The sequence below is a fragment of the Falco punctatus genome (assembly GCF_963210335.1).
Source record: "Falco punctatus genome assembly, chromosome: 5".
In the NCBI taxonomy this organism is placed as follows: Eukaryota; Metazoa; Chordata; class Aves; order Falconiformes; family Falconidae; genus Falco; species Falco punctatus.
In genome coordinates, this window is record NC_137584.1 from 32,514,671 (window position 1) to 32,532,331 (window position 17,661).

General features: G+C 36.3%; 1 protein-coding gene across 9 annotated transcripts in view; it reads right to left on the reverse strand.

Annotated features, from left to right (window-relative positions):
* Window positions 1-17,661, reverse strand: part of CYRIA (CYFIP related Rac1 interactor A) — a 74,789-nt gene that overhangs the window by 18,640 nt on the left and 38,488 nt on the right. For 5 of the 9 annotated variants that reach the window (XR_013928634.1, XM_080390520.1, XM_080390523.1 and 2 more), the window contains 8 exons: window positions 8,819-8,940; window positions 7,750-7,855; window positions 6,548-6,684; window positions 6,381-6,458; window positions 5,992-6,108; window positions 5,816-5,895; window positions 3,874-4,000; window positions 1,235-1,356 (listed from right to left, as the gene is read on the reverse strand). Coding sequence is in view for 8 of the 9 variants with exons in the window: in XM_080390520.1 (XP_080246646.1) it covers window positions 1,235-1,356; window positions 3,874-4,000; window positions 5,816-5,895; window positions 5,992-6,108; window positions 6,381-6,458; window positions 6,548-6,684; window positions 7,750-7,855; window positions 8,819-8,940 (889 nt within the window). In the remaining variant the exon portion in view is untranslated. Of the gene's footprint in view, window positions 1-1,234; window positions 1,357-3,873; window positions 4,001-5,815; window positions 5,896-5,991; window positions 6,109-6,380; window positions 6,459-6,547; window positions 6,685-7,749; window positions 7,856-8,818; window positions 8,941-10,184; window positions 10,319-17,661 lie in introns of all 9 variants that reach the window. The other 4 variants (XM_080390519.1, XM_080390518.1, XM_080390522.1 and 1 more) reach the window with 2 other exon arrangements.

Consider the following 17,661-nt stretch of genomic DNA (forward strand, 5'->3'; position numbering starts at 1 on the left):
GAAATTACAAGTTAAAACAGTATTTTATAAAATGAACAAGAAAAGTCTGAAAACTTCAGTACCTGTTTTGAAATCACTGCAGTACAATTCCACAGAGGAGGAACTTACATGTTCCTCTGTCACTGATCACTGGAATTAACTGCTAATAGTCTGGTGCTCTTTATCTTCTAAATGCGCCTTGCAATAAATTACTCCCTCTTAATAGGCGGAGAATTGTGGTTAAATCCTGGCTAAATCCTGTTTGCTATCCGTCTACGACATCATCATAATTTTGGGCTGAAATTATTTTTTTTTCCCAATTAAAAGCCTTGAAAGAAGTAAAATCAAGGAAATACATAAGAAATATGGTAAATGTTAAAAGGACTTAGGAATCTAGACTTAATTTTGGCATAATCTATAAGCCTAATTTTAAGCAGCTTCCTTAAATATCCTGGGAGGACAGAAGAGCTTTAGTGTGTTTTTTTCCATGGAAGCCCAAACACTCTCCACTGCTTATATTCAAAGGGAGCTTGATTATCATGGAAGCTGAACACATACCTAATAGCTGCAGGATTTAACTCCACACCAGTTTTAATTCAAAAGACATGATAAGCAAATATGGAGGTGCAGTTCTCACTCTCCCCAAGCATTCACTAGCTAGAGAATTCAATACAGCTCTGAAAAACTTGGTAGTGACTCCCTTCTCAGCTTCAGAGAAGCGTCAGACCATTGCATCTTGTTTCCCAAGACAGCACCTTAAACACTTAGCTAAAGGACTGGGATTTAGGCTGTTGTTTTCTTGAAGTTGTATAATTTAGCAAAAATAGAAACCAAACAAGAAAGTGTAATTAGAAGGGAAAGAGAGAAGGGAAGTATTAAGGGTCTGAGAAGTAAATTCTACTTTTTGCTTTTGAAATGTTGTAGTTTCTAGGGTATTTTATGCAACAAAGCTTAGATACATTTTTTACTTTTGATGTATTATTTAACTTTTAAATTGCTAAGTTTTAGGTGATAAACAAGTGTCTCTGAAGAAGGACATTGTAATTTCCAATATTAATAGTCATTGTTTATCAAAGTGAAATGGAATTGAAAGAAATTAATATAACTTAAGAAAACTCCAGGTGATGAAGGCAAACCTAAAAGGACAATTTTCTTAATAAATCAAAGCTTCTATGGTGAAAAGTCTATAAAGAGATTGGAAGAAAAACAAAGAGGGATTTGTTAAGGCTGATTCAAACAATTATTCCACACATACCTGAGAGCATTCAGAAGTCCTTCCACAGTGTCAGGTGGCTGTTCCTTTAAAACTTTTATGCATCCCTTCATCTGGGAACAGAAGCATGCCACTATTGAACAACAATATATGAACTGCACTAGCTGAAAACAAGGAAAAATTTCACCATAGACAGGCAGTTTTTTTTTCCTACTGAGTGTTAATGCTGCTTTATATGACACAATAAAAGCATTACAACTTATTAAATATTACCTTAAGGTAAAAACCTAACTTTTGAGAAAATAACATCTACTTTAATGCTTGTAGATAGTAAATTCAATATTAAGTGTATATATTTTAACTTGCACATGATTTCTCCAATTACAACTTAAAAAATACCAAGAACAGCTAATATAAACTAAAAAAAAAAAAAGATATTCTGGAAGAGAGTTCCATGTCACTGCTGTTCGCAACTATCAGAAGTTTCAACTCTGACTTATTTTAATGCTTGCACACAAGGAAGTAATTTTCAGCGTTCATTTTTTAGTTGTAAAACTAACTGGTGTTAACTTATGATTTGTTTCATAATTAGTGTTTACAAGTTTAATCTATGATAAGAATAACACCATGTAGGTTTAAAATACTATACTGAATGAACATCTTTGTGGAGGCTATAAAAAACAGGCTGAAACAAAAGGGGAAATGAAGCAAAGAAAGCAGAGGTAGAACTCATTTGACCCATTATACAGACTCCCTATCCAGTCAACAGAGAGAAATAAGAAATTCCTCTAACCTGTTCAGAGTATACTTTCATATGTAATGAAACATCCTCCAGAAGTACCTATTTCTTCCCACTGCTATGAAGACGTCTAAAAGCTATCCAAAGATTAGTTTAGATTAATCCCATCTTATTTGAAGTGACAGATAAAGACATGCCAGAGTCAAGATTTGAACCTTCTAATTTTCCAAGTGACATTACAGTGCTAAATCTACATTCCAGTATTTTCTTTGCAGCTGAAGAGCAACTGCCCTATTATGGAAATGGATGATGAAATATTTAACTGAAGTCACGGTCCATGTATTTGCCAATAAAAATTATTTGGAAAATGTAGTTCAGCCTCCTGCCCAAGGACTAGTCCAACAGTCACCGGTCACTGCTCAGCTAGCTAATTTCTACCTTGACCATAAAACTAGCTTTGCAAATTGCAGAATTCTCAGGGTAGCAGCACATGTTTTGAAGTGACACAGTTACTTTTCCTGAACTAGAGAAACTCAAGACTATATTCACATAATTCAGTACAGTACATCATATCAAATCAGATAAACTCAAAGGGGATAAAAATTCAAACCATTCTTTTCAATTTTTGTTTGAATCCAAATCCCTAAAACAGTCAAAAAAGAGAGGCTGTTAGGATGTCTAAGCTAGGAACAGCTTGAAATAGTGTCTCCAGTCTTGAAAAAGTAAGGAAAGGCTAATTTGTTCCACTGTCCCTCCCTGAAACTCTCTTAAAATGGCTCCCAAGAAACGAGTAGTTTGGAGAAAATGATTTTTTATCAAGTAAAACAAAATCACCACCTGAAATATTAGATTTTTACATTAGAATAAAGATTTGGGACCATATACTCATTTTTAAAAACTGAGTCATACATCTCCTGCCTCCCATTTACATCTAAGCTAACTTTCCTGTAAGATTACAGGGCTTTAGAGTAAGTGTGAGAAACAAAGCACTCAGATTGTATATTTGGTTCTATCAAAATTTTACTTGTGTACTTGTGTTGTCTCTGTAGGCAAGAGACTGAATTAGCAGTCAGGAAGTCTGCATTCAATTCCCAGGCTCATTCTGCTGCATGACCTTGAGCAAATCAATCTACCTCTTTGTGATGTATCTTTCCCTCTATAAAACACAGTCAAAGAGGAGATGTGGTAAAATACTATATCTGCAGATGAAAAATGCTAACAAAGATGCAGTATTCATGGAGCACAATTTTTTATATATACATGTATATTTTCTTTTCTTTTGAAGTAGCCTTCCTTGTAATGGGAAAGATCTAGCATCTTTTTTCATGAATAACAGCTTATTTCTGCTGAAAGATGTGGCGCATGAGATTTAGGTTTGTAAAAACACGTAGCAAAACTAAGTACTTTTTTGTGTGTGCTTGCAGTACCTCAGATGAAAAAATAAGGTTGATTTCCCTGTGACTGGTCATGTCAAAGCTAAACAGAAGGCTCATTATCGACATCACAACATTTCAGTTCTGCTAATTCAGATCTCAGACAAAGCAGAGAAATGTCAAATACTTGCTTATTTACAACAGAACTACTGCCAAAGATGAGCATTTTAGCATAAATAAATTACATGATTAATGAAAAATTATGACCTTATTCCAGGGTAGGTGTAATACAAAATTATTTTAGTGTAACCATACAGGTGGAAGGAAAGCAGAGCTAACAAAGAAAAATTAGTAACTGTCTGGAAGAAAATACGAAGAAAAAAGGACTTATCCTTATTTTAATTTCAAACAAGATGACATTATTGAAGTACACAGGTGAAGATACACTCTAAATTTTGCCGTTTAAAAGTAATTAAAATTATTTATATAAAGTCATAAGCTTGTGCTGAAAAAAAGCTGCAAACTAGTATTCCCAAACCTACAGAGTATTAAAGAAAAGTCACTCTTACATCAATCTTTGATGTCTTTGAGAAAGCTCCCACAGGATGAACGTGATCATACAGAATAATAACTCCCACCATTACTCGCATGCAGAACATGAGAGTCTCTTCACTGGTGAATCTACTCCTGTACTCTCTGGAAAACAGAGCAAAATAAATAAACAGTCTTTACTTTTTACTGGAAAATTTTGCAAACTGGACTACAAGCGCATGAAATCTGAACTAAAGTTGTAGTTTAAGGTTTTAAAGATCTCTGAATTGCATAAATCCTTGTCAATTTAGAAGAATGGTTCGAAAGCAAAGAGAGATATCTAAACACCTTCTAATACCCCCTTTCACAATTCAGATATTCACTTCAGTAAAATGCCTATCATGATGGCTTCGTAGAAGACTTCCACAGGTTCATCAAATATGATGGAGACTGATCATACTTCCGTTTAATACTAGAAACACAACATATTGGTACCTTTAAAGGAAAGCTACTCTTCTTGCTTAAAATCCTACTTTGAAAAAGTGATGTAGGATCTAATTTTGGCAGCTAGTAAGTTCAGGGCTTCACCTAGGTGGATCATAGTCACTGTACCCTCTCTCTCTTCTAAGCCCATAGGCAACCTGAAGGACCCAGGTCCACTGACCATCTAAAATGCAGAGGCCTATTAGATAGGACTGGACTGAACTAATTCCAAAGAATTTTTCTTTGACTTTTCAATTGCAAAATAAGAATACTGATGGCACAGTTAAGACAGACACTATCTTCTCTAATCCCTGAAACCATGGTCAGGCAATGAAAAATGAATTACAGAAGAGAAAAAAACCCATTTACAGTACAGAAAAACAAAAAATTACAGTACAGTAAACCCGAAAAATAGACATTATCACAATTTTCCTAACAAATACTGAGTAAATAATATATTGTATTGTTGTATACCGTCATTGACTGATTTTTAATATAAAAAATTATTTTTCACTTAAACATACATTAAAAATACTAAAATCTGTATTATACTGCCTCTCAGTTTACAATAACTTTAACTTTTACTCTTACACAGCATCATAACATGAACAGATTTAAAGGCCACAGACATTTTGATGAGAAAATGCTCAATTAGAAATATCAGATAATCTTCTGGTAGATGACTCACAACATTCTGTTTCTCTACTGCCAAAAAATGAGCTGACACATAAGGTTACTCTTCAATTATTACTTTGTATGTCTCAAGATTGTGAGATGAGTCCCAACACCTACCTACACTTCTCCAGAATTTTCATACACAAACACAATAACCTCAGGAATTCAACACTTTACAGGGAATGATTCAAAGACAGGAAGACTACCTTGACTCTAATCTTGTATGTTTTCCACTCAAAGAGGCATCTAACCTAAAATATACTCAACTAAATGCATAGCTAAACAATAGCAACCCACTGTCTTGCACATTTTTCATACAGATGAACTTTCTCATATCCAAAGTAAGATGGCTGCATCCAAAAAAGACCTACTGAAATGACTGTCAAAATAGTCCCTGTGCATCATTTCCAAAAGTGCTACTTGGAAGAGCTAATATTTTGCACCTGTGTGAGCTGATAATTGAGCAGCACGGGCAAACAAGAGGCAGTTGTTGGCCTATGGCCTTGGTTAGACGAGACACGGGCACCGAAGCCTGCAAGTGCATAAGATTACACTTGTATTTTAACCTTTTGTTGAAATGCAGGCTGACCATGTAAGCTCCTCCTAACAAAACTCAATGCTGATTCATTAAAAATATCGTAAGGTGGTTAAAATAGGAGGCAAGGCTCTCCAATACCAGGTCATGCTTTGTATACAAAAGTGGTAACTTAAGGCAAACATACAGGAATTCATTTGGAAAAGCTGTGTTTATCCTAGGTAGCCACTTAAAATACAACACACATTCTCTCATACAAGAAAAACAAGATTTAAGGGAAAACTTACGGTGTTTCCAACATGACTTTACATACACTAGCCATAGTACTTAGACAGTCCGTTGTATTTTCAATTGGTAATGTTTTGTTCTAGAAGGGTAAAAAACAGTCAACGTTCAGTAAACTTATCTTGTAAAATTAAGATCAAGAATGTCTGTGTTAGACCTTTTCTCCCCCGCTACCTACTTCTGATACAAAATGTGTAGTTGCATTACTGAGTGTTTTCAGCATTGGTGTGGCTTCTGCATAGAACAGGGACATCCTATTGGCCATTTCATTGTTTACTTCATTCTCAATGTCTAGCTGATGAAAACACGAGAAAAAATAGTCAGTAAAATTCTTTAAAATCTTGTTGGCAGCAAAAAAAAGATACAGTACATGATCATGTCAGCAAGCAGATTGTTGCATGAACAGTTCCATTCTAATCACTTCATCTGGACTGCTGATTAACTCTCAGTGTGAAGGAGAGAACACAACAGCTAGCGAATCAAAGGAAAAAACATTACCATAAATGGTATAAATGCATACTGATAAATACCTCAGTGTGAACAGTAAATCAGATTTTATTTACTTACATGCATGTTATTTATTCTGTTGCGACTTATTGTCCGCCTGTAATAGCTGAAGTCATTCTGAATTGCTGGGTTCCTCATCTTCAAAGAAGACAAACAGGAAATAATCAGTTTCAGTTCAAAATATAAGTGAAAAAAAAAATCAACATGGATTAGAAGACACTAGTAACCTTAAGTTCATCAAAACGAAGAGTAAAATGTAAGATTTCAGCAAACTCTTTCGCTAGAGCCTGTTCCCGTTCCAGGTGCTGAGTTGGAGTATAAGGTGGGCATGTCAAGGACTCCAATAAGCTCTGCAGGGCTTTCTCTGAATAAAAATCAGAAGCACAAACTCTATTCAGTCCACATTATGATAACAATTTTAAGTAAGTATCTAAATATACTTTGTTCAAAGGGAAGGAACCCTTCAAACATGCAGACCCCTAACAGAAATGCTTTTTCTTACTATTCTAAGGTGAGAAACATTAGTGAAAGACATCTGCCTCTTTAGGTGCTCTGCCATTTTCTCTCTATTTTGTATCATTGAGCTTTTTTCCCTTTTTATCACCCTTTACCTGGGGTCTTTATCAAAAATTCTAGAGAAAGTGTTTTTCTTGCATTCAACTCTTTCATCTTCCCCAATTAGCTATCAGCTCAGTATAGAGATTATTCTGGCATCTCTGTTACTGAAAGTGTACTCTTAGACATTGATAACAATGTAATTCAGCTCCCGTAGCTATAATTACTAGCCTAACTCAAAAAGTGAAAGACATACTTAGCAGGAAGTTGTAGAAGAATCCCCTTGCATTGGGAGCTTTCCCACGTCATATATACATTTTTGCACACTGGTTCTCTTTCAGAGTTCTAATTCAAGGAACAATAACATCATTTTGGGGGTTTGTAAGGATGACAAATTAGCGTAAAATATGCCCAACTTCGGATCTTCACCTTGTGAGAAAGTACACTGATATACTTCTCCCCCTTTTATCCTTCATTTTAAAAAGTCTCAAAAAATTATTGGTCTGCATTCCTTTTAAATCTCTGAAGGATCCAAATTACAAAAAATAAATTTCATTAGTACAATATGGACCACTGAAAAGCAGAGGAGCGGCAGGCACCAGAGTAAACCTTTATACAGTTTTATCATGTTCTTTGCTTGTACTCCATTTAGCTAATACAGATTTATTTAAGGTGGCAAACTAAAAAACTATGATAATGTGGAAATTAAATTAAGACTAAAAACATGCTTTGATAAACGTAATTGCTGCTAAATGTCTGTTGATATTAAACAGAAAGAATAATAAACCTTTAAGAGTTTGTGGGAAAAGAAACTTCCTATTTCTTTAAATATAAAAAGTAGCCTAATAAACAGACATACTAAATCAGGGCTCACCTAATCTGAGTGAAAACTCGTAGAAGCGCTTCAGCCTTACAACCAGAGGACATACTGAATTCCATGCTTTTTCTTGTAACTGGATATCATTGGGATTTTGTATTGCCTGAAATGAAAATATTACTGTAAAGAACTGTGATATGCAAATATCAAGCAAAAGGTAGTCTGGAATTTTTCTACTATACTATTTTAGAAAGTATGTACTGTAAAACACAGAATAATCATGCAAAATTACATTGCACAGAAGTAGGGAACTAGTTAGTCAACCCCCCCCTCCCACGTAGTAGGAAATTAGTAAGTAAAAAAAATACCATGTTTTCCACCGTCCCTCTCCCCCATAACATACTGATTTAAAATTATTCGTTCCAGTGCACCACTGACATACAGAAATGTTTTCACATATTCTCTGGGGAACAAAACTATTGTAGAAGCATCAGGTAAGACCTTTTGCATGACTGCTGGTTGCAGAAATAGTCTTTTTTTTTTTTTTTTTACAGTTTTGATGCTTTTGAAATCTTCAACATATTCAGGTTCTTAAATAACCAACAGCTCATGTGAACAGTAACTGCGACACTGCTGCAGGAAAAGGTTTAGTCAGCTGAGAAAAAAATTAAGTTACAGTTCAGAATTGTACTTTGGGACCAGTTTCATAGAATAAGATGCATCTGAAGTAGATTTAAGGTTATACTTTACTATGGTTCATTATTTCACTTTCACAGAAGAAAAACTATTTTCAACTTTTTTTATAGTTTATTTCTGACATGTATTATTTCTTCTGTGTCCTCAACTTTGACTTACACCACGATATATATGTAATGGTGTTACTTGAAGTGAAAAGTAATTACTAATAGTAAACGTAAAAGAAGTTCCAACAGCCATCTTTTAATGGTTTCACATTAGAGCTTTATATTCAATGTTACACGTAATCTGTAATGTATTTTCTAAATACAATTTTAATGAAGATTTTTGTATCATTTCATAGAAAGTGCTTGGATACAGAAGAGAAGCAAGGAACACATTTGAGTTTTGCTTGATTTTGCTTCCCAAGAACTGTCATTAACAAACATACATCTCTAATTTCTTGTCCAGCTCCTTTGTAAGCCTGAAGGTCTGCAAGCATACTTTCCGAGTCCTGTAAAACTGCACTGATCTGATTCCATACCTCCCTTTCTCCATCTGTGGGCTGTGCATCTAAGAAACAGAAACGCAAAATATACAAAGTCAAAAGGTAGCTGAAGTACAAAGGGCAAGATTACTCAGTTCTCAACATTACATCCAGCTTGACTATGTGTAACTCCATTCTGATGTGTTTGTTTTTTCTTTTTTAAGTACACAATTATACTGCACTGCCATTCTGCTAGCATCCAAGTTTCTGCTTTTTATAGCAAGGAAGAAAAAACAGTACAGTTTTTGTATGCTCTAGCTCATAATGCCTCTTCTCAAAACACAGCATTTTAAAGTGAAGCAGTATCGTAAAGTAATATTATTAGAAAATAGGATAATGCATCAGTCCCTCAGTAAAAAACGTCCCCCTCCTTCATGAGCTCCACAGCTCAATTACAAAGAATTGTTCACTTTTCTTGCAGCTTGGGGATAAAATCAGGCCTTTCAGTGGATGGAGCAGAGGGATATTACGCCACTTTGACTTTCCTCCAGGCTTCCTTAACCAGGGTAATTTATTTCTCCTTTTGTAAATAGAAGAAATGTAACAGATACAGTACACTGTTAAAAATAAACATTTTTCTTATGTATGTTAGAGATCAGTCCTGCTACCAAAATGAATTCAGCTCTGTCAATGATCAGTTTTCAGAGTGGGAGTTGACCTGTAGACCTTTATTGTTCAGAGAAATGGCATTTGGAAGTAGATCAATTTTCCCATTCAAATCCCATCCGATGGGATCTTCACAGAAGTGTGACACCAGGGAATGGTGTTATCCTTATAACATCAACACATTAGACAAGGTAGGGATCTTCTGCCTTCTTTTGCTTTAGAACACAAAGACAACTGGAACTGACTAAAGACGGGTTAACCTATATATAGAATTGTAGTTGGTATTTGCAGAAATAATTACATTGTCCCAGCAGATTCCTATAGGGACACAAAATTTTTTGTTTTCCTTAAATTTATATTAGCTTGTGAAGATAGATTTTTTTTTTTTAATGGAAGAAAAAAACAACTTGGAAGGTGAATCTTAGGACTTAAGGACTACTTGTTTCAATTTAAAGCAGTGAGATGCCTTTGGTTCAAAACTCACCAATTAGGAAGAGCTACTGTATACATCTCTACATTAATAGGCAAAAAAAAAAAAAAAAATAAATAATTTTTCTATTATATCTTCTCACTCTCCTTAAGAAATGAGACAGAGTTTTCTACCCATGTATCAGTACAGGGTTCGTTTACCCACCCCCCACTAGAAACAAATGAACTGGTTCACCTTGAGGAGTATGGAAAGAGCAGGCATTCTCCCCATGATGTTTCAGGTTAGAATAATTTGTTTGCATGTGTCAAGTTGTCTACGGACCTTGCACGGATGAGACACAAATGGCTGAGCTTTACATGTCTGTAGGTCTGAAACAACAATTTTTTCCGTATTCTTATGTCACTGTGAGCCCCATGAGACTGGGCACATGAAAAAACACCTACTTGACTTTCCTTTTATTGTGGAAGTTTTCCCCAATCTTTTTAAAACACATAACAAGTGAAAATAAAAATAAGATGGGCTTACTCTGCTGGGTTTTGTATCCAAAATACTTGACATACTATCCTTCAAAAAGCAAGGAAAAGTAGCACCAAAGGGAAAAGCTATCCTAAATAGGACAATCCCAGATGGGACACAGCTGTTGAACCAACCTATCAGTCACATTAAGTTTTACAGTGTTACCGACTGGTTCTTTCCCCAAGCTGCAAGAAATCTCAGGTATACACTGTAAGGGGTCTGTCACCTTGTGATAAAGAAACAAAACAGTAAATGCTTCGGAGTTTAACTAAGAAAGTGGTAATCTTGCTAAACAGTTACATATCATAGAGCAACAGAGTAGGGGGAAGGTAGGAGTCACCTATAAATCAATATATGTATTTTAATAGTTAAATAGAAATTAATTAAAATAACATTTTCAGTTAATATTAAGACACAAAAGCAAGTAAGTAATTTATTAGTGCAGTTCATGAGTGTAAAATTTGTATGTTCAGGTCACCTGGAAGCATGGGTTGGTCAACAAGGTACTCCTATGTTACTTTTTACAATGTATTTGCTTTAAAAATTAGCCTTTAATAGAAATGTAAAAAATATAGACTGCTCAGCACTTTGGGACTTTAAAATGGCCTTTAGTATTGTTAGCCTTTTCCAGATTTTCCTAATTCATCTTTTGGAAGCTGGGGGAAGGTTGAATATTTGAAACCTATTGAGCTTTCTGTAGTGTCCCAGCACCTGGGGATGTAGGAGTTGGAGGAAAGTAGGTGGGTAGAAGAGGGAAAGAAAGGTAAAGGAGAGGAAGAGGGCTGCAAAGGCTACAGAGCAACAGGCTTAGCTTGCATTTGCAGAAGCAGTTTATATTTATGCTGAAAGTGTTTAGCTTAAAAATAAAGGTAGGGAGGATGATTCAGGCTTTTTTTAAAAAACATCATGCATCTTACTTATGAAATATATGTTATGCAAACAGATGTTCTGATAAGACCATGGCCATGTTTCAAAAGGGATTTTACATCAAGATCTTGCCAAAGATGGTCAGCTAAAGTAACTGCAATCACTCACTTTGAAAAAGATTTCATATTGCTGTCAACAACAACAACAATAATAATAGCAACAACAACTAAAAGGAATACAGACTTCTTCATGACAGATTGTGGCTTTTAAAATTGGTTTTCTACTCCAACAATACCACGGTTTGTTTCTCTGTTCTGTGTAAAAAAAAAGCCAACTCTGAATCACAACGTAGGATCACTGCTGGGCAGTGCTTACCTCTTACCCCCATACCCCCAGAGAACCAGCATGCGCTTAAGCTATTTGAGCCCACTTATAAATAAAACCATAGCCACTGACTAATCCACACTGAATGCAAGCCCTCTCAATAATAAGTCACCATAATCACCCGATTTACAGCATTTCAAGCCTGAGTTTTCGGAGTACGCGTGATTAGCATTCAGAGTACGCTGTCTTTAGTAAGACGAAATAGGAAAAACCCTTTCACTTTCCTTTGCCCAAATGTTTCTAATGTGAACCCTAAACCTGACAACTAAATGAATCCTCTATCAAATCAATTCAAGAGTCAGACCAGGCTTGACTCTTCCATATATTCTACCAGCAAATCTTCATTTAGAAAGCAAAAAAATTAGCTCTGGAGAGAAATGTCATTTCATTGGCTCCATCAGAAATAACCAGGATATGGCAATTCATCTATTCCATCAACAAATGCTGTTTCTCACGTTTACACATGATCTATTCCACGTTATGGATGGGGCTTCAGAATTCAATAAAAAAAAGGGGAAAGCTGGACTGACTACAGTCCATTTGTGGATGCATTACATCTTTCGGATGCATGGTGGGGTGTGCAGATGGAATCATTATTATTTTCTTAGAAAAATATCTGTCGTTCATTTTAAAAAAACCCTCACAGCGCCAAGTATCTCTCATTCTTCACCAAGTGTGCACTAGAAAAAACATAGAAACTGCTATGTAGGTAAGACATCAGTACTCATATGACAAGACTAAATATGAAAAGGCTATGAAAACTTTACCAATACAAAATCAAGTGTAACAATATCCCAGTAATTAATCTTTATGAAGTGGTAAGACAGTACTAAAAAGTGCTTCTATCCCACACACCTTTGCTTAATCTGAAATGCAGACCAAAGCACAGAACTTTATTCTACCTTCAAACTGATTGCAGGTTAAGAGGATTCCCACTGAAGCTGTTTAGTGCTTGCACTTCAGTGAATATGGAATCATATTTGTCAAAAAAATCATCATACCCTCCTGGCCTTGACAGTCTAGCAAAAGAATAGCGAATAAAACAAGATGTCTTGCAGGCTGTCTTCAGCTTTTCTTGTCCTGTCCGCTGCTGATGGCGGCCAGTAATTCCACCAGCCACCGACGGCAAGTTACAGAGCAGTACATATATTTTACTGTACAATGCTAAAGTCGTGTCGCAGGTTTGTCATCGTGACATTGATTTTTCCCATTCCAATCTGGGACAAAGTTAGACGAAAAGCTAGTTTTATGTCCTTAGAAAAGATAAAAGGCATTATAACCACAGTGAATAATGCATTTTAGAGGGTATCAGAACCTGCTATACTCCATAGATTAAAAACAATTGTATTCGGTAGAAACAGCACCCTATCCAGTGTACGCTGGATTTTTGAATTTCATCCTTTCTAAACTAGCTAGAACAAAGTGAAGCTCCCCAAAGTGTAAATACTTGCTATGGGCACGGTGCTGTGCCAGGGATATCAGTGCCAGGTTTCAGCTCCGTGGCAGACACAGGGTGGACAGCCTCTCTCTGACTGAGCCGTAGCTTCTTGCCCAGGGCACTCTGCAGTGGGAGACAAGAGCTTAACCTCCCACAGGCTGGATACACATTACATCTCCAGCCTTGCCGCCTGTGGAGAGAGGTTATTAATTAATATCCTATTAAGCAAGAAGTGGGCAGTTGCTCTGCTGCCAGACATGTTCTAATAATAGACACTTTTAATCATACATGAAGAACAGTAACTGCAAATTTCATGAATCTTTGCAGTACTGGTGGTGGTGGTGAATCCTAGAAAGTAAGTCCCTCATTCCTAGGGGGGATGAGGGGGATTAAGTCAGGATCAGGTAATGAGCCCACCTACCTAACATTTAGGAAAAAAGGGAACCTGCTCAGGTTAAGGTTAGAGAATTTGGTCTTACAAAAGGTATTTGTTTCTGAGGAGAGGATGGGACTGAAGGTGTCACTTAAGGATGCTTCCTCCCAGTAATCTATAAGCTTTAGTCCTTTAGATCCAAAACAAACTGTTGTTACCCCAACCTTCGAATTATTTCCAAGAATTTATGTGGAATTATTTGTTTACTCTGCCTGGCAGCAGTAATTTGACAATAGGTTTTCCACAACAAAGAACACTTGTTAAGCTGCTATGGAGAGAGCCTCAAATACCCAGAATTCATTTACCTGTGACTAATTTAAACAAGGTCAATATCTAAAGAACAACAAGGTCAACATCTAAAGAACAAAACTGTTCTTGAACTGACAAAATCCATTTCAAGAGAATTTGCCCTATGGGCTCGTGAAATCCTGAAATCCAGAGACTCTTAAGACTTGCCATGTAGTCATTCTTCCTAACTTTATTTTCAAGTTGAGAGCTAAGAAGGAATTAAGGTAAAGTAAGTGGTATATAATCAAATGCAATATGAAGCAGTTTGATTAAGAATACCCCCACCAAGATATACCAAAATACAGTACACTTTCTGGGAATGAAGAGAATCTCATTTATGTAAACCTTTCAGTAGACACTAAAAGAAAGTAATTTGGATGAATGCCTATAGGTTGTATTTCACCTCAAAGACTTTTTCACCTGCATAGGAAAACACTATTCTCTGTATCACTTGCTGAAGTTACCATAGTTACCATTTGTCCCTGTTTGCTCTCAAGGCTGGACTGAATGCATCTTCAAATCTCTTCTCCTTGCACAGATCCAAAGTAACTGCCTCACTCTAAAATGATTACCAGAGAGCATACAGAACTGCTTTTGTTACACAGCATTAACTGAAATCAACGCTGGATTCACCTTTTTTCAAGTATGACCATATTGTTACGAAACTAGGTTGCCAGTTTGGAATGAAGAATAGTGCCAGTAAATGGTGTCAAAAGAATTGCAACTGATGATACAGATAGCTACAGGAACTGGGGGGGGGGAAGAGATTATTTGAACAATTTTTTTTGTAGCCTAAACTTTTCTATGGGAAAAGTTAAACTAGCTAATAAAAAAATGCCACCCCCACGCCCTGCTCCCCCCCCCCCCCCCCCGAAAAAAAAGGCACAATTTGACCAAAAAAATCGTAACTTTAAATTAGGTGAGAAAACTTCATTATTCTAACTGTCCCTGCTTCTACTTGCCCATTTGCCAAGACCTCAACAATTGCAGAGAAGAGATGTATTGGAGGGACTAAGGCTAAATATGAAAAAATCAGGTTGGTGAAAAATATGTAAGAGAAAGATAAGCATGCAACTGATGGAAAGTAACTTGCAAATAAGTATAGTTTAAAACAAACTAATAAAAAATCATGGATGTTTTCAAACGATGCAGTACAAGACTGTCCTCCTCAAATTTTTCATCAAAACAGAATACTGCCCTGGATAATAAAAAACCGACAAGAAAATAAATTCGTTTTTGTTGCATGGAACAACCCTATCAAATGTGTATTAATCAAGGATAATAAGGGAAAACAATAAAATAAAAACCTACTATGCTGATCTTACTCTGTAGCTTCATGACTGACCTAAGATACCTAAATCTGTACAACTGCTTGCCATCCTCTCCCATTTCTGTTCCTATTCATGTGCCACTGCTGGGGCTCTTCCAACCTTGTTATCACCCACATCACCCTCACCTGACTGGAAAAGTACTTAGGTGGTGGAGAAAGGTAAGGTGGTAGTTTGGTGGTGTTTTTTTTTTTTTTTTTTTTTAACAGCTAGTTTGTAGCAAGTTCAGTTTCCCACATAGCTATCATTCACAATGGGTGCAATCGTGTGTTTGTACATTTCAATTCTAGCATAAGGAATTGAGACTATGTGGCAAAGCATCACCCATAGATGACCCCTTTGGAGCAGCACAAATTACATCAACTGTCAAATGAAGTTAACACCTTAATGTTCTTTTCGCATTTCCTTTATATAAACACTTGTATTCCTTTTTGGCCAACATCAGCCCATAAAGCCTCTGATATTTGAGGCATGGAGACAGACTGTATCTGTTCTACTCCTGTGTACGAGGAAAAAGGCTGTTTCCGTTTTTTTAAGCAATATTTGTGTGGCACATTATACACATAGCAGGAAGAAGTATGTCACACACTCTCCTTTCCTTTCAGGTACAATAAATACCAAATGAGTAGCAGGAGGGGGAAAAAAAAAACATCCAGGGCAGGAGTAGCCGAAAACTCCATAAACATATTGGAAGTAGTGCTGACAGACTTGAGATTTCGCTTACAGCTAATGAAAACCTGCACAAAAACTAGAAAGCAATATGCTGCTGCAAATCATGAAATACATCAACTCAACACACCCCTCATCCTCTGAATGGCTGACTGTAATGACTATTTTAGTCCACGAACTCAAACTGAGAACTTAGGCCACAAAGTCACACGTCCAGTGAGCATGCAAGCAGGCTCTTACCTACGCCCACTAAGACTGCCCTTTGACACTACACAGTGGTTAATTAAAGGAGACCACAGCATGCAACTACAGGTGTCTTCAGTGACATCCTTTCACCACAATACAGATTTCATGCCACAGAACTCTCCAGGACTTTATTTCACAAGCAAAATATTTTAAACAGTCACTCCAGAGTATCAAACTCATGGAAATTTGGAGATGATAGTTTTGTTTCTCTCTGGGTAGATGTGCCTGCCTAGCATGCCCATGTGCTTGCACTAACCACTGGTCACCTCCTGTGGGAGAAGGTGCTCCGGCCCATTCAGTTCTTGGCAACATACCTTTGGAAAAAAATCCAACCTTTGCTGCCAAGGCAATAAAACAACTATTTTCTCCTCTTGCCACCACCTCCACTCCACCAAGGCTTCCCACTGCCAGACCACCTGTTTCCCACCAAGTCTGCAGCCTGGGTCAGAATTACTTTCTTACCATCCAGGTCATGATTGGGCTGATTAAACCTGGAAGCTCAGAGCAGCTGAAAACATTCGTAATAGCTTGGCAAAGCCACAGAGCGCTACTGAAGGCTAAGAGAAAGTCTGACAGAAAAAAATTACTTGGTGGTTTGGATGAAGGTTTGACATCCCAGCTATACAATAAATTCTCAAATTATATAGTTAGAAGAGAAAAAGGAGTAACGGCTTGCCGTACCTTCTCCTAAACCAAAACTAACCAATAAACTTTTTTTCATCATTTAAAACTGATCCTTCATAATGAGGTAAATAAGATCTAGATGAGAAGACTAAGATATTTGCAAAGTTACGGTCATAGACTCTAGCTTTCATCCAAGAAAGCATGTCCGAACAATTTCATGAGATTTAAGTATATGTTTGAATGACTTTTTGAATCAGTGCTTCAGACTGTGTACATGCACACAGTCTCATATATCAGTAACTTTATTTCCAGAAAAATAATTCAGGAATAAATGATTCAAGAAAACTATTTCAAGGTGATAAAATGTGTCTAATCACCTGCAATTCTCTCTTAAGCTATGTTTCAAAACAAAGTTATTTTAAAAACACTGGCTTCTCTCAAAACTTGTTTGTTGGATTTTTTTTTTTTTTAGATTAAAGGTATTAAGAGACAAAACATCACACGCTTTTAGGATTTTAAGTAAAAAGCATTTCACGTAATTAGTGAAGTAAGATTAAACCCATTATTTAAGGATTTGATGACCAGTTCTCAAGACAATGTCTAGAAGTACATGCAGGGAAACTAACCAGCAAAAGGGAAATAGCTTTGAATCAGATATAGATGTGACAAGGGAATTAGAATGTGAAACGCTGTTTTGCAAACCAATAACCATGCAATTAAGAGAAATGCAATCAAGCACATACACTTTGACCACTTCACAACTTTTTAGAAACTGCAATAATCTGTTAAATCATCACTGAACCAGGCAAAAATAGTGCCACCTCCACTGCTTATATTTTTTCAGCTTTTTATTTCTAACATGTATTTCCATTCAAAGAAGCATAGAGAAATATTTTTGTAATCCTGATTCATTAAATA